General features: G+C 44.3%; 1 protein-coding gene across 1 annotated transcript in view; it reads left to right on the top strand.

Moving 5' to 3' along the window:
• The window catches only part of LOC144758345 (uncharacterized), a 148,603-nt gene that overhangs the window by 116,454 nt on the left and 10,569 nt on the right, over positions 1 to 21,580 (top strand). Inside the window, exon 5 of the mRNA XM_078646422.1 lies at positions 18,906 to 18,919. Coding sequence (XP_078502548.1) covers positions 18,906 to 18,919 — 14 coding nt within the window. The remainder of the gene's footprint in view (positions 1 to 18,905; positions 18,920 to 21,580) is intronic.

The raw sequence follows: 21,580 nt of genomic DNA, 5'->3' as shown, positions 1-21,580 counted from the left end.
GATTTGAAAAATAAGTACATGTTAAATACAAGTCATTTTTTTAAATATCTTCAAATAGGGAGCTGCATACTAAATAAGAGAGGGGGAGCACTAGGTTTTGGGAGGAATATAATGATGGATCTTATACAAAAAGGCCACGATTGTACTATAAAGAGATTTTATTCAGAAATGACAAAGTTAAATAAAGATGATCTTGAAAAATGGAAAGTTAAATGGTCTTTAGATTTAGATATAGATAGAGAAAGAGATGTCTTTTCTGAATCGCTTGAGATGGGGAGTAAATTATTGTGCTCATCGTCTCTTCAGTCCCAGCATTATAAGACTCTGTATCATTTGTATTACACCCCACGGAAAATTGCTCAATGGGGGGGCCTTGCTGGCACTACGTGTTTTAGATGTGGCAGTACGGAGGCTAATTTGTTACATATCTTTTCTACCTGTCCACACTTAGATAAAATAAAACATGATATTGGGAATTTTTTCCGAAGTGCCTTAGACACAATAATAGAGTTAGATTCAGTAACCATCTTGCTGGGAGTTACCCCAATGAGCAAATAAATTGTAAATACTTTGTGTTTGTAACAATGGCGATTTTTAGATTATTAGTGGCCTCAACTTGGTTAGATCCAAATCCTCCTACGTACCATCAATGGCTTGGTAAAACCCTATCAATACAAAAATTGGAAACAGCTATCTATGCTAAGAAAGGGAGAAAGGGTAAAAAGCTGGGTATTCAAATTTGGGGTCCCTTGATTCAGTGGAAGTTTGGAACTGAATAAGGTAATTCGAAGAATATATGTATTTTTGAAAGTTGATCTCAAGATAGGATTTGTATGTATTATGTATATTGTAATATGTTTTCCCTTTTTCCTTTTTCTATATGGCTGCCTTATGAATTTTACTGTGCCTTGTCCATGTTAATCTAGTGGGGAGGGGGGGGGGTAATAAAATGTGGGGAAAAAACTTATCAATAAAAATATTTTTTTAAAAAAAGGAAATGCAATAGGTCTCGCATTAGGAAAGTTTGAGCTATTGGTCTTATAAATGACTTTTTTTTATTTATGTGTTGTTTTTTAAAATAGCTAAAATAATAGCTTTGTCATTTACAATGCCAATAGTTATAACTTTCGCAAATGTGACACCTATAGCATTTGTAATGCAACATGTATTGTATTTACGTGACTTAGATGTATTGATATTACAAAAAACAATGGCTTTTAATTTTTTAAAATAATTAATACTTAAATAATTTATTTAATTTGTAATGTCAATAGCTTTAAATTTTGTAAATAACTTTTGTGAAGATTATGTTCAGTGTTTTTTATTGTGTCGAAAATCCAAGAACAGAAGTGAAAAATTAACATCTTTTTGTGATTTGTAATAAAGCTTATAAGCTTGAAAGCTGCTTGAAACATTGAAAGAACATATTTGAACCAGTGATGCTGTGGTGGTGCTGAGTGATGCTGCGGTTGCGCTAAGTGATGCTGTGGTTGCGCTGAGTGATGCTGTTGTTACGCTGAGTTATGCTGTGGTTGCGCTGAGTGATGCTGTGGTTGTGCTGAGTGATGCTGTGGTGGTGCTGAGTGATGCTGGGGTGGTGTTGAGTGGTGCTGTGGTGGTGCTGAGTGATGCTGAGGTGGAGCTGAGTGATAATGTGGTGGTGCTGAGTGATAATGTGGTGGTGCTGAGTGATGCTGGGGTGGCGCTGAGTGATGATGTGGTGATGCTGAGTGGTGCTGTGGTGGTGCTGAGTGATGCTGGGGTGGTGCTGAGTGATGCTGTGGTGTTGCTGAGTGATGCTGTGGTGGTGCTGTGGTGGTGCAGAGTGGTGCTGTGGTGGTGCAGAGTGGTGCTGTGGTGGTGCAGTGTGGTGCTGTGGTGGTTCTTTGGTGGCGCTGAGTGGTGCTGTGGTGGTGCTGAGTGATGCTGTGGTGGTGCTGAGTGATGCTGTGGTGGTGTTGAGTGGTGCTGTGGTGGTGCTGAGTGGTGCTGTGGTGGCGCTGAGTGGTGCTGAGTGGTGCTGTGGTGGTGCTGAGTGGTGCTGCTGAGTGATGCTGTGGTGGTGCTGAGTGATGCTGTGGTGGTGCTGAGTGGGAGATGGGGAGAGGGAGAAAAAGGAGAGCAGGGAGAGGGAGAGGGTTAAGAGAGGAGAGAGAGGGGGAGAGAGGAGAGAGAGGGGGCGAGAGTAGAGAGAGAGGGAGACGGGGAGAGAGGAGAGGGAAGAGAGGGAAAGGGAGAGAGGGAGCGGGAAGTGAGGGAAAGGGAGAGAGGGAAAGGGAGAGAGGGTAGAGGGAGAGAGGGAGGGTAAGAAGAGAGAGGGAGGACGAGAGCGAAGGATGGAGGGGAGAGAGAGGGGAGGAAGAGAGGGAGAGAGAAAGGAGAGCAGGCAGAGGGGGAGATGGGGAGAGGGAGAAACGAGCTCACAAAAACAATAACGCAATTCACATTCGTAGGCAATATTTCACGATAGTAAAGTACTTGAACGGTAAACATCCGTGGTGGTAGAGAAAGCAGCTTGGGTCTGGAAGTGATGTGACCCCATGATCTCAACTACCGTGTTCCCTTTCGTGTAGCTCCTACACGAAATAGGTAAAGTATAGAACGTATATCTGCACATAAACTGTCTATGTTACGGGTATAGGGAGAGGGGCAAAATGATGGACATGAAAACAGGGAAGGGGCGAGGGAAAAGGAGTGAAAGCAAGAGGCACAGATGGGAAGAGAAAGATTAAAGTAGAGAGGTAAATCTAAAGCAAGAAAAGGAGTAATAAAGAAGGGGAGGGAAAGTGGAAGTAGGGAAGAAAAGATGGAGAGAAAGACGGATAGAAAAAGCAAATTAAGGGAAGACAGAGAAGGGAAGACAGAGAAAGTAAGAAAGAAAGTGAGACCAAAGGAAAGACGAAAAGAACAAGTAAAAAAAAAAAGTTAAAATAAAAGGAGACACGGCCTGGTGGCCGTGAAAGTTAAAGTACGGCCGGCCGGCCGTGAATAATTAGGGGAGGAGAAATGCCTGAGGCAGAGCACAGGGTGCGGAGCGGATACCTTTGAAGAGCTGCTGGAGGCACCACGCTGGGGAACAGATGCTGATACAGAATTAAGATTTGATCTCATCTGTAGAGAAGTGTGTAAACGCTGCAGATACCTCATAATAATACATATAAATCAAGCCACACGAAAACAAGGTGACCTGGGTACTGAAATATTAATTATACCAGGGGTGTATACATTATTAGTAATTGTATAGTCTGATTTCTTTAAAGTCTCTGTTAAATAAACACCTTGGTCTTCAGCATATAACCCAGTTGACATAGCAAGGGGTGCCATTGGCCACACCACAATAACATTTAATGTCTTTTTTTCCTGGACGTGTACCAAAACACAGCCATAATATGTGTGGTGTTTTTTTTTGGGGGGGGGGGGTCCCCCGGCACCCATACCACTGATGCAAATCGCACTGTAGCTGCTGCACTCACTAATCGTGTTTCCTGAACCTACTGCACCTAAGTAAAGAGAGTATTACACATGTAAGGTGTGAAGCCGAATAGACATCGAAACGTCCAAAAGTGTGAGTGTGGCTGCCTGGCCACGTACATGAACAGCGCTGTCACCCCGAGCTCACAAAAACAATAACGCAATTCACATGCATAGGCAATATTTCATGATAGTAAAGTACTTGAACGGTAAACATCGGTGGTGGTAGAGAAAGCAGCTTGGGTCTGGAAGTGATGTGACCCCATGATCTCAACTACCGTGTGCCCTTTCGTGTAGCTCCTACACGAAATAGGTAAAGTATAAAACGTATATCTGCACATAAACTGTCTATGTTACGGGTATAGGGAGAGGGGTAAAATAATGGACATGAAAACAGGGAAGGGGTGAGGGAAAAGGAGTGAAAGCAAGAGGCACAGATGGGAAGAGAAAGATTAAATTAGAGAGGTAAATCTAAAGCAAGAGAAGGAGTAATAAAGAAGGGGAGAGAAAGTGGAAGTAGGGAAGAAAAGATGGAGAGAAAGACGCACAGAAAAAGCAAATTACAAAGAAGGGAAGACATAGAAAGTAAGAAAGAAAGTGAGACAAAAGGAATTCAGTACGAGGAGACGAAAAGAACATGTAAAAAAAAGTTAAAATAAAAGGAGACACGGCCTGGTGGTGAAAGTTAAAGTATGGCCGGCCGTGAATAATTAGGGGAGGAGAAATGCCTGAGGCAGAGCGCAGGGTGCGGAGCGGATACCTTTGAAGAGCTGCTGGAGGCACCACGCTGGGGAACAGATGCTGTTTACAGACTTAAGACTTGATCTCATCTGTAGGGAAGTGTGTAAACGCTGCCGATACCTCATAATTAGGGGAGGAGCGGATACCTTTGAAGAGCTGCTGATCGGCTCCAGCGGAGCAGGTATGTCCAAAGCTTACGTACGGCTGGGGCTATCAGAAAAGGTCAGCTCAAATAGCAGCAGCAGTCCGGGGAGGGCGGAGGACTAAATCAAGTTCCCAATCCTGTTACATGAACGGAAAATACGAGCGCTGAGAGTAATATGGCTCGCTGCTTCTAGACTCCAGACAATGAGTGCATGTTAAGGGGCCATGTTGGGAGAAGAGAAAACCGAGTTGATTGGTGCAAATGCAGAAGGCATGACTAACTCAAGAAGCAATGAGAAAACGAGTCTAATAGGGGCAGAAAGGCACAACAAGTTAAAACGAGACACGGCCTGGCGGCCGTGAAACTGAAAGTACGGCTGAGTGGATAATATGGGGAGGAGCGGATACCTTTTAAGAGCTGCTGGCGGCACCAAGCTGGGGAACAGAGGGCTGGCTTTGATGTGCGCGCGCATTTTAGGTCAATGCGCTTGCGCATTGAGCTGGCTTTTCACGGGCACAGCATCAAATCGCCGTTTTAGTTAAGCTCTCGATAAGCCCCTATACTCTCGCCAGCTCAATGCGCAAGCGCATTGACAGGCGAGACCTAAAAAGTCTTTGCTTGATGCCACTCAGCCAGGAAACTATCGACCCATTTTTTTGTTCTGTTGTTTCTGTCCAAGGTTGTGGAGTAACATGTAAACATCATAAAGTAAAGGAGGACCCCGCTCAGACTTGTAGGGGACTGGGGGGGAAACAACGTTTAAAAGGACATAAAGGTGTCCCCACAAAGAATGGACCGATGATCAACGTCCAGTGACAAGAGTCATCACCCAAGTGGAATCTAGTAATTTTTGTTTTTAACACAGCATGCCATCAATTGGGCGGAAAAGGTAAAGTTACAATGTTGTATCTTCAATTTCTTGTGGGAGATTCAACGTTTTTGCAGATCCCTAGGAACACACTCACATTGCTTGTAATAGTCTAATACACATTTAAAAGTGAACTTCAAACTAATAGAGTTCAATTTCTAAAAAACTAGAGGAAAAACTTTGTATATCAAAAAAACATGCATAAATTCAAAGAAGAGAGAGATGTATTTTCCACACTATGTCTTGTAAAAATATATATTGCACTTTATTACATCACATTTATTTTACAATTTTACAATGTTAAAATCACATGATCACACATTTAAAAAATTCATCTTTTTATAAAAACAAAGAATCAAAACAGTCGACGCGGCGTTTCGGTATTTTTTGATGGTAGACCTTCCTCAGGACTGATTCTTATTCATTGAAGATGTTATTCCTTCAATCAATGGTCATATTGCCTTCCCATGTATCAATTGTGGGTTTCGGGATCATAGACCGTGTTGCACCAGGTAAGATTATACTGTTCCTCTATAGTAGGGGAGATTTACTCAAACTTCCATGAAGTAGTTGGTTTTCCCCTCCATTCTTCCACTCAGCACGTATCTTTCTGGTTTTGTTATTAAGTTTGCCGTATCTTTGACTACCAGGAGGAGCCACCGTTTTCAGATTACTGGTTGCTGTCTCTTTCCCTTTATGATTTGGGTGTTTGAGTACGGGTTCAGGTTCAGTGCAAGGATCCGTTTTAAATTCGGTCCGTTTTCATGCTCCAAAGCCTTAGAATCGGCCTCCCTGCTCCTTTCTCTCCTGGCAGTCCGTCCGTGTGGTATACAGTCAGCTTATCCTGAATTTGATCATCGGTAACATGTAAACAACCTTTTAACCAAAATTTTTTAACATAATCAAATATTAGATTGTTCACAAAATGGATTTAGATCACACAGCTCCGAAATTGCTTTTTTAACAGTTATTGAATCCCTTTGCAGTACGGCAGATGCTGGCAAATCCCAGGCTCTGTACCTCCTGGATTTAAGTGCGACCTTCGACACTGTCTCACATGTAATAATATTAACTTCTCTCACTGACCTGAAGTTACAGGGCAAAGGTCTGGCCTCGTTTACATCCTTTTTAAAGGAGTGGTCCTTTCAATTTATGCCCCACACCCCACCCTTTGCCTCATTCCAAAGAGGACGGGCTCTTGGCATCCCTCTGGGTTCGGAGCTCAGTCCTGCCCTTTTTAATATTTCCGTCAGACCTCTAGCGGAGGTAGTGAAATCTTTTGGAATATCTCACTAGTGTTGTATGCTCAGCTAATTATTTCCCTATCAGCAGTCGACATGCTTTGGTGCCAAATCAAAAAACTTTGTGTTAGAAATGGGATTTCTGGCTATCTCAGACTTGCTCCAAAGAGAGGCAGAAACCACCACTCTAGCCAGGATAAAGGAGTTATACTTGTAAAATAACCCCTGCTCACCTCCTTGGTAGCTTGGCACAAGCAGTGATGCTTATCTTAGAGGCAGCGTGTAAAGCATTTGCACATAACCAACAGTAAAACAGTGTACCCACTACAGAAAGACACCACACCAGTTTAGAAAAATATCACATTTTTATATACTTAAGACTAGACCAAATACGATAAAAATCCACAACACTATACTTCAAAATTGTCACTTATCCAAATCTGCCTTAAAAAAGGTTCCTTGGTCTCGATAGCTCCATCCGGGGCTATCAAGATGTCGTGAACAATAAATCCAAAAACAGTTCAGGCTGACAGCGGGGTCACAGGCCAACTACGGGGTCGGTAAGACCCGCAAACAGTACCTTTCAGAGATGCAGGGTGATGGGGCCCTGGAAGTCACTCGTGTTGCAGGTCGAACACCTTTCTGATGGGATCCGGAGCACTGGCGCCAACAGGCGTCAGGTGCTGCGGCGTGAAGCGCAGCGGTACGGCGTGTGGTGCCCCCAGGTCTCGGTGGAAGCAGCGGCACGGTGGCGGCATCAGATGGTGTTGTCGGTGAGACCAGGGTCGCGGTGCGGGATGGAGGTGGTGCTCATCACTGTGCTAGCAGGTCACGGTGCAAGCTGCGGCGTTGTCGTTGCTGAAGTGCTGTCGTCGGCTGATGGACTAGAGTCAATGGCGCCGACGTCGGTAGGCCAAGGCTGTGGTGTGGGATGAGGGCGGTGCATCATGTAACTTACGAGCGGTGCCCCCGAACCATGGTGCAGGCAGTGGCATCAGTTTCCGCTGGAAGTGTTGACATCAGGAAGGCCACAGCATTGTCGTGTAGTGAGGCGGTGCAGAGTGCGGGCCCACAGGTCGTGGTGCAAGCAGCAGCTCGGTGATGGCGTCAGCAGGTGTCGTCGGTGAGACCAGGGTCGTGGTGCGGCGTGGTGGCAGTGCCCTCGGAGGTGCCAAAGCTTCGCATGAAGCAAGGCAGTGAAGAGTGCGGTGCCCACAGGTCACACTGTGAGCAGCGGCTCTGTGATGGCATCATCAGGCCTTGTCAGTGAGCCCAGGGTCGCGGTGCGCCATTGCAGCGGTGCCCTTTGCGGTGCCTTCAGGACACGGGTTTGGCAGCGTCATCGTAGACGTCGTCAGGTGGCGTTCTTCGGGTGGCAGCATAAAACACACAGTTCCCAGTGCTGCGGGTCGAAGAACCTGAAGTCTTTACTGTTTCTGAGACTTTGTGAACAGGGGCAGGCTCTACCTCAAGCCCTTGGAGAGTCTCACCAATTTGGTTGCAGAAAGTCCAGTCCAGGCCTTTCACTGCCCAAGACAGAAGCAGCCACTGCAGGTCAGCCCAGCAAAGCCCGCAGCAAAGCGATCGGTCCTTTCAGCAGTTTGTATGGCTCTCCTTCTGTGCAGTCTTCTTGATCTGGTTGAGTTCTAAAGTTCAGGGGTCTGGGACCCAGCATTTGTACTAAAAAATCCTTTGATCTTCCAGGCAGAGGGTGTTTGTGTCCGGCCAGAACCAGTTGGGCCTTCTCTGGCGTGAATTCTTGGCAGGAGGTGGAGACGGCTTTGTCAGAGGCAGACCAGGCCCTTTGAGGTGCAAGGAAATCTCCTCCCTCTTCCCCTATCACAGCCCAGGTCTGTTCAGCCCTTTCGTGACCTACCTAGACTATCAGGAGCCACCCTGCTCCCTAGCCATCTGTCGTCCAAAAACCAGGCAGCCAATCCACATTCCAACAGAGGCAAGCCGGATGACCGAGTAAAATAATACCCACTTTCTAAAAGTGGCCTTGATGAACTCAGAATGAAAAGGGCACCCTCGCTAAAGGCTGCATCTTTAGACGCTGAGTTCAGGCCTACCAAACTTCCTTCACCTATACCTTTCTCGCGCTACGTACGTGGGTGGCACAATCTGTGCTGCAAGCCCACGAGTAGCGGTGGACTCACAAGCCCCGATACCCGCAGTGCTCGTTACTGGGGACTGATAAGCAAGTCACACATTCAATCATAACACAATTTACCACAGGAGCACCAGCACTTTCCCACTGATCAGCAGTGCGAAAAGCGCGCAGAAACGTTATACCAGCAAAAACGAAGTCAAAACCGGGAGGACAGAAAGCAAAACCTCGGGGGAACACGCGTCCCCTCCAGCTGAATGTAGGGGGAACTACCCACACTCCTGGGAGTTTTCCTCACTAAGGCGGAAGAACCGGTACAGGCCATCTGCGTTGGCGTGTTCTGTCCCAGGACGGTGTTCCACCGTGAAGTTCATTCCCTGTAGGGAGATGGACCACCTCAGCAGTTTTGGATTCTCCCCCCTCACCTGCATTAACCATCTGAGGGGCTGTGGTCGGACTGAACTTGGAAGTGAGTACCAAACAGGTAGGGCCTCAGCTTCTTCAGTGCCCACACCACTGTGAAAGCTTCCCTTTCTATGGCACTCCACCTTTGCTCCCTGGGGAGTAGTCTTCTGCTACGGAAGACTTCTGGCTGGTATAGGTACCTCTTCGTTCAGTTGTGAGAGCACCGCTCCCACTCCATGCTCTGACACGTCGGTCTGCACAACAATTTCATTGGAGAAATGAAATGAAATGAATGAAATGAATGAAATGAAATGAAAATTATATTTATATAGCGCATAATCTACCCTGAGGCCTCGCAGCGCTTTGGCTGGAATCAGAAAGGCGACAGGATAGGGCTCTAACAGGCTCTTCCGATCAAATGAGATTTTAAAAGCTTTCTAAATGCCAGAAGATTGTTATTCTCTCTAAGGGCAAGAGGAAGGGAATTCCATATTCTCGCAGCATTGTGTGAGAATGAGCGGCCACCCCAGCGAGCTTTGTTTATCTTAGTAGTGGTGGCTAGATGTAACGAGCTGGAGCGGAGAGCTCTGAGGGGGAGGTAGGGAGTGGCTAGAGGGTACATTATGGCTGGACCTGTTCTACGTATAGCTTTCTGGACCAGACACATGGCTATAAACTGTACCCTAGCTGCCACAGGCAGCCAATGTAGCTTCCTCAGGGCGGGTTTGGCCGACTGCCAGCGTGGAATTTGGAAAAGCAGTCGGGCCGCACAGTTTTGGGTGACCTGAAGTTTGTTGATCGCGGCCACCGGAGCTCCCAGGTAAAGAGCATTACCGTAATCCAGGCGAGAGAGTATCAGGGCCTGAACCATGATTCTCCTCGCCTGGAATGGAAGCAAAGGGAGAACTTTCCGAAGCATTCTCATCAGCCCAAAACAGGTAGATGAGGTTTTGGTGACCTGGAAAGTGAAGTCAAGTGATTTATCTAGCCAAACTCCCAAGCTTTTTATCTTTGGTTTGGGAGGAGGGGGGGGGGCTAGGCACGTAGGCTAGATGGGGGCCAGGATGATAGGTGAGGGGTTGCCCAGTAGCATGATTTCCGTTTTTTCCTCATTTAATCTGAGGCAGGAGAGTTCCATCCATCTGGCCACTGCCTCTAAACAAGGGGTCAGAGTGCTAGACGACCCCTCAGCGTGGTTCAATGAGACCACAAGCTGGGTGTCGTCTGCATAGGTGACAATTCGAACGCCAAATGGATGGACTATCTCCACTAGTGGCCTCATGTAAACATTAAAAAGTGTGGGGCTCAGGGCAGATCCCTGGGGGACCCCACAACTGAGTGGCTGCTTGGTGGATACAGCCTCTCCTTCAAAGACCTGAAAGAAGCGCTTGTCCAGGAAGGAGGTGAGCCATGTCAGAGCCGAGCCTGACACTCCCATGCCATTGAGTCGATGTAATAAAGTGGCATGGTTAACCGTGTCGAACGCGGCGCTGAGATCTAATAATATGATGGCTGCTTTTCCTCCCCGGTCCAGCACAGTTCTTGTTTCTTCGGTCACTGCCAGCAAGGTTGTCTCAGTCCCATGTTGGGGACAAAATCCCGTCTGGGAGGCACATAGCAGATCGTTGGATTCTAAGTAATCCACTAGGATGTTGTTAATGTGCTTCTCGAGCAGTTTGCTCATCCAGGGTAGCAGGGAAATAGGGCGAAAATTAGCTAAGTTGCTTTGGTCTAGATTGGGCTTTTTTAAGAGGGCCCTGACCATTGCACATTTCCAAGATGTCGGAACTGTGCTCGAGATGATTGAGGTGTTAAAAACATCAAGAATGACTGGACGGATTGAATCAATGACCGAAGTGAGGAACTGTGGCGGTGCTGGGTCTCTAGGGGATCCTGAGTTTGGGAATTATTTTATCTAAAGAGACAGAGTCTAGGAGGGTAAATTTTTCCAGCATACAGGGGGCCGGTATGCTGGGGTTCACTATTGTAGCAGCATCAGGATCAATTCTGTCAGAGGCAAAAGATGAATAGATGGTCTGAATCTTCTGATAAAAAAATTTGCTAGATTATTACGACGAGCAAGTGCCCCATCTAATGGTGCTCGCTCTGGGGGAGGGGAAATCAGTGACTTGGCTATCAAGAAAATTTCCTTAGGAGCATTTGCAGCTGAATTATTTTTTGTTTCGGAAAACTGGGCTTGAGCCACCTTAATTTTGGTTTTATAAAGCCTAATTGCGGCTCTATAGTCTGCCTTCCTGTGCTGTGAGCGATCTTGTCTCCAGATCCTTTCTAATTTACGGCATGATTGTTTCATGTCACTTAATCTAGGAGTATACCAGGGGGCTACTTTTTGCCTTTTTATACAATGCAAGGGTTCCTTCGGGAGGACTGAATCAAGGGAATTATGGATCCAGTTGTCAAAATTAGTACTGGCTGTGTCAGGATTAGAAGCCTTCAGAGGTTTAAGTTCAACAAGCGCAGATTCCCATTTGGTGGAATAAAGTTTAGACCACTTTCTTCCCCAATGTTTTTTAGGTTCTTGGACGGGAGGGGGATTCCCCGTTACCCAAGTGAGGGGTATTAGATAGTGGTCAGTCCAGGGTAATGGCAGAGGCGATTCGGTGTTTAGGTTGTCAAAATTGCTATACACATGATCTAAAAGATGGCCTTTATTATGTGTCGGAAGGAATCCCTTTTGAGCCAGATCAATCGCTTGAAAGCTCAGCTGAAGACTGTTGGCTGCGGAATCAAGTGGATCATCTAAATGCAAATTTAGATCGCCCAGCACTGTAAAATTTGCCGAAGTGAGCGCTAAATTGGCGACTAGGTCAGCCATGTTCGAAATAAACTGACCTAGCGTTCCGGGTGGTCGATAGACCAGAAGGCCTGTAAAGGTGTTTGTAGAGGATAGTTCTAACAAAAACAACAAGCTTTCACAGACTGATGTTGTGGTAGGGGTAATACAACATTTGTACCGCTCTCTATAAATGATGGCTAGACCACCTCCTCTGCCCATATTTCGGTCAGATCTCTTTATAGTATAGCCTTGTGGGGTTGCCCATACGGTGGCTGGATCGGCTTCCAATTGGAGCCAAGTCTTCGTTAGGAAGAGTACATCGGGCTTGTACTCTTCTATTAGAAGGGCCACCTCTGTATGGTGTTTGGGCAATGATCTACAGTTGAGGAGGAGCATACTCCATGTGCTATAGGTGGGGTGTCTCCCTATGGTGTTGGATGGTAGTTCCCAGTTGCAATAATCGCAATAGGTCATAGTGCCCGAAAGGCGCATGGAGTGCAGACATTTAGAGTTAACGACTGTTCTTAACTCGTGCAAGAATGGAGAATCATAGGTGATTAAGTTACCAGCCATATTGCCAGGGATCCTGAGATCTGGGCACAGCTGGGCGCGGACTGGCGCAGACTTCCTTCTCTTAGGCGCTTCTACGGCGCTCCCACTGCGCGGTGATGACATGTGACCTAAATAGATTGGGAGAAGTCGGGGGCCTTGAGCACGGGGGTCGTGCACATGGCGGCCTTCAGGGTATCAAACCCCTTCTGGTAGGACTAGGTCCAGATCACCTTTTTCGGCTGCTTCTTGGAAGTCAGCTCAGTTATATCCCTATATGCAAATCAGTCTGACCCTGTGCCTAATGGGAACAGTCCAGCCCGAACTGCCAAGCCATGTCTTCCCTGGACCGGAATCAAGCTTCCCAGGACTGGTTTCTGGCATTACAGCCGTCTTCAGCCCGGCTTGCTTGAATCCAGTGGCAAAGTGAGCAAGGGACTCACGTCTGAGCATACCCTGCCAACTTAGGGCGAACAAAGAAAAACCAAAGGGGATGATGGACGGAGCGTTGACAATACAAACACTCACCCCCAATCAACTGATCTGGGTTTAATCCATCACTGTTCTTTAGCTCACTCCGCCACCCCAGTTCAGACATGCTCTCCACACCACTGGAGTCAAGCTATCCTGGCTGAAGACGGCTGATAGTCAGAAACCGGTCCTAGGATGCTTGATTCCGGTCCAGGAAAGACATGGCTTGGCAGTTCGGGCTGGACTGTTCCCATGAGGCACAGGGTCAAGGCTGATTTGCATATGACCATGTCTGAACTGGGGTGGTGTGTAGTGCAAAAAAACGATGGATTTAGGCCCAGATCTCTGTACTGGGGTGAATGTATGACATCGTTCTGCATTCTGTCCATCAACTGTTGTTTTTGCACTTGTAGAGAAATTAACATAACAGTAAATATCATATCCTATGTATAGAAAACGAAAGGTGTGCTAAATATATTGGTTATATACCTTTGTCTTAGGTTCCTTAATGCTTGGAATAAACCGCAGGAGGCACTAGGATATCTCAAACTTGTCTGGGTAATATTAACACAATGATCAAGATATAAAGAATATACAGAAAACATATACACTAGTATTTTGATGTGTCTCTTCTCACCTTTTTGCTCTGTCTGATGCACATAAAAATCCCCAAAAAGAAAGTGCACAACTGTGCAGTCCCCCAACAACAACAACTTAGCTCTCTTCAATGCATAACATAACTGAATCTAAATGCCCGTTTAGAAAATACTACATATGGCCAGTATCCTCTCACAATGCTAACAAAGGAACACAAAAGACGAAATGTCCAATTCAACTACCGGGCATACTTTAGTCACAAGAAATAATAATACCAACAAACTCCAGAATCTCGGCGTATAATCAAAGTCTCTTAGTCACTCACGCTACCACAGGAGAAGAAGATATCCTGAAGCTAGCGATATAGCTCCAACTGTAGTGTAGTTCCTATTATCCCAATAGGCTCTGCGCATTGGAATAATACCTTCAATAGTATAGGCCTAGACCAGACGTTAACTAGGTCTACTACTGTCGATATTAGACTTAAAGTTTTGGGTTTGCCAGCTAGCTCTGAGTTCACTAGAAACTTTCTCGAATAGGCAAGGAGGAGTTGAACCTCCCTGGATAGACAAGAAGGGATTTAGTTTCTGACAACCATAGAACATGACAACTTTGCTCTCCCCTAATCAAGAGTGTATCTCGAGAGTCGTGTGAACAAAAGGCAATTTATTTTACTCAGTCAGTACGTGCATTCTTAGTCTCATCAGATTGTAGAGAAAAGGAAGAGACGGGCGTGTTCAATAAAAGATGTTATTTATTGATCAGTCTCTTTTCTCATACAAGAGAAATGGATCGATATTATTGCAATACTTATAGTTAAGTAAAGTGCATACATTAAAAGCAGAAGTATAAAATAATACTGTAAAAACATTGATATGGTTTCTAAGCCATATGAAGGTTTAAAATGAATAAAATATATACATACACATATACATTTGACTAATCGTACTCAACTGGTGTTTCTAGCTACGCCTACCCCGTGTACCTGACCTAAGCCTAATACGTGGGCGGGAATAGAAAGTTACAGTTTAAGTTAAGTTTGTTTTGCCAAGTGACTGACTAAAGAATTCTCTGTGAGGGGTTATTCAGTTCTGTACCTGGAATGTAGGATGAATGAGGGATGGTATCTCTCGTCTCTGGTCTCGATATTCCAGGCTGCCTGCGAGGGCTACCCGGAAGCGCCGGAGCTGGATTTCTCGGCAGGAGAAAGCAGCGTCTCGTTCTCAGCGCGTCAAGAAGGCGGGGCTGCGCCAGCGGGGTCTGCTCTGCTCTGGGCTTCGGCAAGTCTGGCTGCTCCGTCCTCGTCACCACCGCGTGTGTTTGCATAGGGCAATATCGGTAATATTTATACCTTTAAGGTGCCGAGATTGACGTAAGGATGGACATAGATACGTCAATAAGGATGTCATACGACTTGGTCGTTAGCACATTCTTTTGCTGAAGTTCTCAAAGAAATCAAAACAATGGCCGCAGGGTTTTTCCCAGGTTGACATAGGTTTGATTTGTTTTGAGAACTCCGTATGCCTTATCAGGGGCTGGAGGAATATCGCTTGTCTAATTAGATGGCAAGCGTTATGACCTAATCAGATAACACGTTCCTGTGCCGTAGTGTGGCTTTATCAGATAACGGTTCCTGCATCATGGGGGTTTTCTGCCTCATGGGCTGGCTGCTAGTTAACTTGTTAGTTTGTTAACCAGAATAGGGTCAGGAATAGGGGGATCGATACAGAACCTATAGGAATACATCACACCCACTCCACGCTAACTATGGACATATTTACTAATCTATGCATAGTAAAACATACTATAGAGTATTGTGTATACCTTACCACCCCAAAATACATAAATGCATTTTGAAATTATCAAATATACGGAAAATGCAGTCATATGTATAGTATGCACTCAAGCTGTAGAATATTGCTAAAGTAAGCACGCATTTGTATACATTATTGCTATTTGGTATATGAAAATTCACACATGAAATGGCTCTTAATACAGAAAAAAGGTTCGAGACCCTTTCATCACAGAATAAGAATGATTATGAACATACCAGCGGGCAGCTAATGTCTATAAGCTATCTAAATTTTAGAAATTTTAGTTCTCTAAGAATAGTTCTTACTTTAAGCAGAAGATAGTGTCCCGAAAAATATGCAAAAATATTTTGGGGCTGCTGAAAAAATTGCTGTCCGTGAACTGGAGGGAAAATTGTTCATGGTATTCTGTTATTAAAGTTGAAGGCCAAATTCAGGGAACGCCGTGTGCGAGCTTGCTCAAAAGTCTCTATTTCTGCTCTGGTGAGAACATCATATCATTTAGGCTTTCGAAAAAGCTGTCAACAGCTTCCTGGGAGAGTTCCACTAACTCGGAAAAAGGTGTAACCATGCATTCGGTCGCATGATTGTCTCCACTGGCGTTTTGATTTGGAATGATGACAGAAGGTCGTACCTGATCGATGCTGCTTTCATCTTGAACTTCACTACCCCTTAATCGTGATGGTGAAGCTTCCACGAATGCCGTCATCAGGATTGGTAGCCGTTGAGGGCAGCACAAAGCATGAGCCTTTATCGGACTCAACAATGTTTCTGCATCCATTGGCGCATCCGATTGTAGCGTCAGACAGGTGTCTAACACGCATTCTTCTCCGCATAGCAGGCACCTTAATACAGGTAAAACACATCGATGCCACATTGGTCGAAATGATAGAAACCAAGTCATGTTCAGGTCTCTAAGCCAGGTTAGTCCCAGGATTTTTGATATCCGGTCCCAGTATCCAATGGCTCGGATTGTTTCTTCCCTTGTCGCAGGTGTTTTGTCTGTGACATGGTTTGCCATAACGAAATATAAGGACTAGGAATAGGATTCCTGCAATTAGTCCCATAATGAGGGGAAGTCCGCCAAAAATCGAATGGACGAAATCTGGAAAAATACCCAGTATGGCTTTGAATGGTGTTAATGCCATCGAAAATACTGTCTTAAATACTTTTGAGACTCCACTGGTATCAGAAATATTTAAGATTTCATTCAGGATTTCTGCGAAATGTATGGGGGAATTAGTTGATAACAATGAATGTATCTCTGCAGTCGTCCTTGCGACCTGGAGATCATACGTTTCTTTTGATGACGTGAGCCTGGTCGGCGTCTGAAGAAGCACTGTTTTCATTCTGCTTAAAGTGTCTATTCGAATAGAAGTAATTTTCAAGTTGGGCCATGCCCTTGCCTCCCTGTCTGGAAAGGAGCTGGGGAACAATGAGTGTCCACAGCACTTGACCTTCGCAGTCGTAGTTACGAGATAAGGAGTCCCGGGCATAAGACTACAACATCTGCGATCTACAATTAGAATGTAACTCCCATTATAGAGTCTTTGAAAGAATGGTTCTATCTCTGTTGCAGGTGCGCCTTGCTGGTGACATGAAAGGTTATTTGAGTTCCCTTCACAGGCTCCGTGCAAACTAATTCCATTACACAGAAGTGTACCGCTTAGTGACATTGCACAATTATTGCCACTAAGAAACACTTTCTGTCCTTTATTACTGACACATGCATGTGAATAGGGCAAGTTCCATGTTGTTTTAATGTACCCTTTTCCTAATTTTTCGTACATGCCAGCCTGTATATATTTTTGGCAGTATTGAAACCTGAAGGTTGAAATTGGAATATTAATTATCCCATGTATTATCCATTCACTGACAGGTCGTTCTGACATTGTCACTGGTAATCTTTCGAGTTTCTCAATGCTCAGGATTGTATAATCAGCACCCTTTTGTGCCATACTGATTTGTCTATCAGTAAGGTTAAAGATATGGAATAGTGACGTTGTGTTGATTAAACGCCAAGGCACATAGCCTGAACGCAGATTTTGTAACGTCCAGCCAAGCTGTACAATAGAACGCAATTGAGACTGACCGTGTTGTAACAACAGTAAGTCTTGCGATAATATGTCGATTGCTGAAGACACAATGCTGTCCAGAGAAAAAATTCTGGAGGACAGAGTCATTAACCCATTGTCCACTACAGAAAGTGATTTTTCCAAATTAATACGGTCAATTTCCCGTATCCTTTCTGCTGTCTCAATTTGAGTCACCTTCCAGGCCTCATTGTATGCTGCATATACAGAGGCTGCTATGAAACGTTTTTGACGCTGTTTGCGTGGTCCCATAGTGAAATCACGCAAGTCAGCACCATCAGTCAGTAAAGTTAGGTGTTGCTTAATTTCTGCCAGTGTGGAAGTTTGTAGCCATTGAAGGCATAATTTGCCCACACTGTAGGTGGTTATTATCCCTGGGTGTTGTCTTTGAGGATATCTAGGGTCTGGCCTGGTCATTTTGAACCCCTGTGTTTTGTTCAGGAATCTGTCTTGACAGTTATTAGTATCTGTGGGCCAGATCAACCACTTTTCCCAATCTGGATGTGTTCTGTTTTTGTTTAATACATAGTTTACGTCTATCTCTTCATCTGTAGAGCTATTGCTGTTCATTGTTGGTTTTGGGATAGACGGTTTATTTAAGTCTTTGATTTTGGCTAGGCCAAGACAGGTGGTTTGTTGAACAGTGTCATTTAAAAATATAATTTGTTCTGGGATCATGCAGGCTCTAAACAAAGATTCTATACCCTGTACTTGCCATTCTTTTGTACCCCAAACACTTTTCACTTCAACATGTTTGTCCCAGTAATCAAAACCAAAAGTATTCATTTTTTCAAAGAATGAGTCTGAATATATCAATTTCGTGTTTGTTATCATGTTCTTTGTCCCTGTCTTATTTGACAATTTGAAATAAAATGTTTCAGCATTACTTGTGTTAAAACCTGAAAAATATGGATATTTGTCATAAAAGGTTCTTGAGCTTCCTTTTGGAGGGGTTGCACAATGTTCCCATTGATTATAATTTAAAACATTTCTAGGTTGTGCAGATTTATGTAGAAAATGGTTACCATAGTGGTTATAACAGTACATACTATCATAATTTGTAGCACCCTGCAAATAATCATGTTTGGTAAATTTAGCAGACATCACTAGGTCAGACATCATATTATTTATACGTTCGAAGTCCCAATCATCAGCAAATGAGCTTGGTTTTACAAAGTCACTCAATGAGATCTTAATTTGGTGTGGATATTTCAGGATTTCAACCGGACCATAAATTTCGTAGTCAGTGTTGTCCCATGCTACCCCACCCGGTATAGGATTGGCTGTGAAGTTGACTGAAGAAAGTTATCTTTTCTCGACGTGTGAAGATGTGTGTGGTTTGAGGATCAAGTTGATTTTCTGACTTGCTGTGTCCATTTTGGAATATTTTCCCTCAATGAAGCGTCCCAATGTTAGTATCATGATGAGCCAAAGTATGAGGATAAATGCACCAAAACCCACCCAGAATTCAATCCATGGAGAAATTAGATATGTTTCTTTCAGTTGTTTCAAAAGTACTTTAACTTTATCTTTAAAGGTTTGTGTAGATGGCTGTGTCTTTGATTCAGTGAAGCCTTCGGAGGAATCATCGAAGTTTATGAAGTAGCCGGATGCGGTTCTGTCAATTGTTCCAATTGCTTCAGGATTACTGTTTCTTGCATATTCGTTTGTTACTTCATTATAGGTTGGTGTGTCTCTGCTAAATGTTTTTATTTGGGTTTTCAGAGGTTTAAGTTCCATTGCATTGTTGCATAGTCCTTGTTGTTCTTGTGTAGGCGTTTCGAATGTGATTAGCCTCTTTGTTAGGACCTCTGTACTGGTAGCAAACCTTGGTGTTCTGCTACTTATGGGGAGTCCACTTGGCCTACTATTTGTTATCGGCCACATGATTGTGGTTTTACCAGGTCGATGGATACAACTCGGTTCTCCTTTTTACCAGCAAGCGGCGGTAGTACAACTGATCTTGTCCCGTTGACAGACAAGACAGGAACTGCTTTTCTGTAAGAAGGCCCAAATTCCTTCTTTACCGCAATCTTTTCTCTGACTAGATCCCCGACTTTTGGAATCCAGACAGGTCTTGCTGGGACAGGTGGTGGTTCTTCAGTGGTTGTTGGCTGTTGTTTCAACTTTATGTTGCTCAGGTCTTTTCTTGTTTCGTTTAAGTCCTGCAAAATAGCCAAACGGTCTTTGATATCAAAGCTTTTTTCCTTCACCACTGAAGTTTGACTGTCAAGGTCAGAGATTAACATCCTAGTTCCAAATAATAATTCGTACGGACTGAATCCCTTCAGAGAATTTCTTGGCAAGTTATTTAGACTACGTTGGACACTTATTAGATGTTTGACCCACCCAGCTCCCGAACCTAATATCCTTTCCGTTATAGATTGCTTTATGCCTTGGTTTTTTCTTTACACCATCCCGTATCCCTCAGGAAGGAAGTGAGAAGATTCCCGCTGTGCTATGCTCATTTGGCCATGTTTCCCATCAGGCTGGAGGGCTAGAGTGAAAAACAATGGTCAAACGTAGCATGCTCTTAGCGTATATGCCATTTAGACTCGCAAATCTTTGTATAACAGTCCAGACGTCAGCCGAGTGCTGGTGATCTACATTATAAGTGGAAACTAGCCTGTATATGTTAATCGCAAGCCTTGCTTTTTACTGTTGATTTTTTCTGGAGTGAAACGACACGGTATTACACCGTTTCTCTCACCACTGCGATTCCTGTTGCAGTTTGGGCAGTTTTTTACAAACAGGGTATGATGCAGGCTCATGCCTGGCCACCAGTACCTTGATTGTAATTCTTCCAGAGAATCTTTTAGTTTGAGGTGTCTGAGACCCTCGCCCATATGTGCGTCTGCGATTAACAAGTTTCTCCTGTCCATGTTTGGAATCACTCTATCCCCCACTCCAGGGATTCGAGCAAAAGGGACGGAGTTTGCATCGATTATGTATGTATAATTGAGTGGATAGTTGATCGGTAGCGCTGAGCAGTCGCCTTTTGATGACGTTTTCACCGCCAGCACTGTTTCACCGTCAATATACTTCGCTGTACGCTTTTTTCGAACTACGGAAGCCGATTTAGTTGCTGCCGCTGTGGCTGTCTCAGCCAATGAATTCCCTGCAACGTGAACGCCATCACGCTGATGACTCAGTGAGTGTATCACGTGAGTCTTTGGTAGTTCTCTTTGTAACAGAACTATTTGTTCCCAAAGCAGTTTTTGCTTTATTGTTGCACCTGTGTCATCTTTGTAACCGTTTTGAATCCATGTCTGCAAATCCTTGTTATATGATTTGACGCAGTAATATGAATCGGACACTATAAGTGTCGGGAATTCGCGATCCGCATTATCTAGCGCCATTTTCAATGCTAATATTTCAGTCTGTTGTTCTGAATTAGTTTCTACTGAGTGTGTTTTTGTTAATAGAGGTCTTAGTTTACCTCCTCGCCACACTTCTTTTGTAATCTCACATGTGGGGTTGTATGCTTGTTCTCCCCAAACGGAGGGTTGAGCATGTCCGTCTGTATAGATTACACAAGCGTATTGTCGTAAGGGCAGAATGTCGATTGGCAGAGGGAATGTTATTTCATAGTCTAGATTTTTTAGTTCCTCTAGTTCTGGATCAAAGTAGTAGTATACTTTGTCCGTCGTAATTGAATTCACCCATTGTATCCATTCCGGATTCAATGTTGTTGTTGGTAAATTACACGGTGTTGTTAATGCCTCAAAGGCTGATTCTGCTGTTCTGACTGTGATACGTCTACCGTCAGCTTGATCTTTTTCTCTAGCTATTGCGGTTTGAACTGCATGAACAATTTTTTCTTTAATGCTGAATTTCTTTTCAGCTTCTGTGTACAAGTGTGATTTGAATGCAATTGGTACCTTTTCTCCCTCATTAGAGGTCAGGTATGTGAATCCGCATCTTCCTGGGATGACTCGAATCACAAGATTGCGCGTGTTGTCACGTGTTTCTAATTTTGTTTTAATTAACATGTCTGTTTGTAAGGATCTCAGAATTTCTGTGTGTATTTGAGTCCAACTGGTTCTTATAAAATCTGGTTTTATCAGATCATAAAGGGGTTTGACCCTTTCTGCGTAATTTGCAATGTATGTTCTTCCGAAATTTAGGAAGCCTAGAATTGACTGTAGGTTTTTTAGTGTTCTAGGTGCTTGGAGTACGGCACATTTCTCTAGGAAATTGTCAGCCAGGCTTTTGCCTTCACTTGATAATTCATATCCTAAGAACAGGACTGTCAGATGGGCAATGCTGGATTTTTTAAAG

Source organism: Lissotriton helveticus, chromosome 1_1, assembly GCF_964261635.1.
Source record: "Lissotriton helveticus chromosome 1_1, aLisHel1.1, whole genome shotgun sequence".
NCBI classification, from domain to species: Eukaryota; Metazoa; Chordata; class Amphibia; order Caudata; family Salamandridae; genus Lissotriton; species Lissotriton helveticus.
The sequence above is the reverse complement of the archived record's forward strand: the minus strand, read 5'-3'. Positions and strand labels throughout refer to the sequence as shown.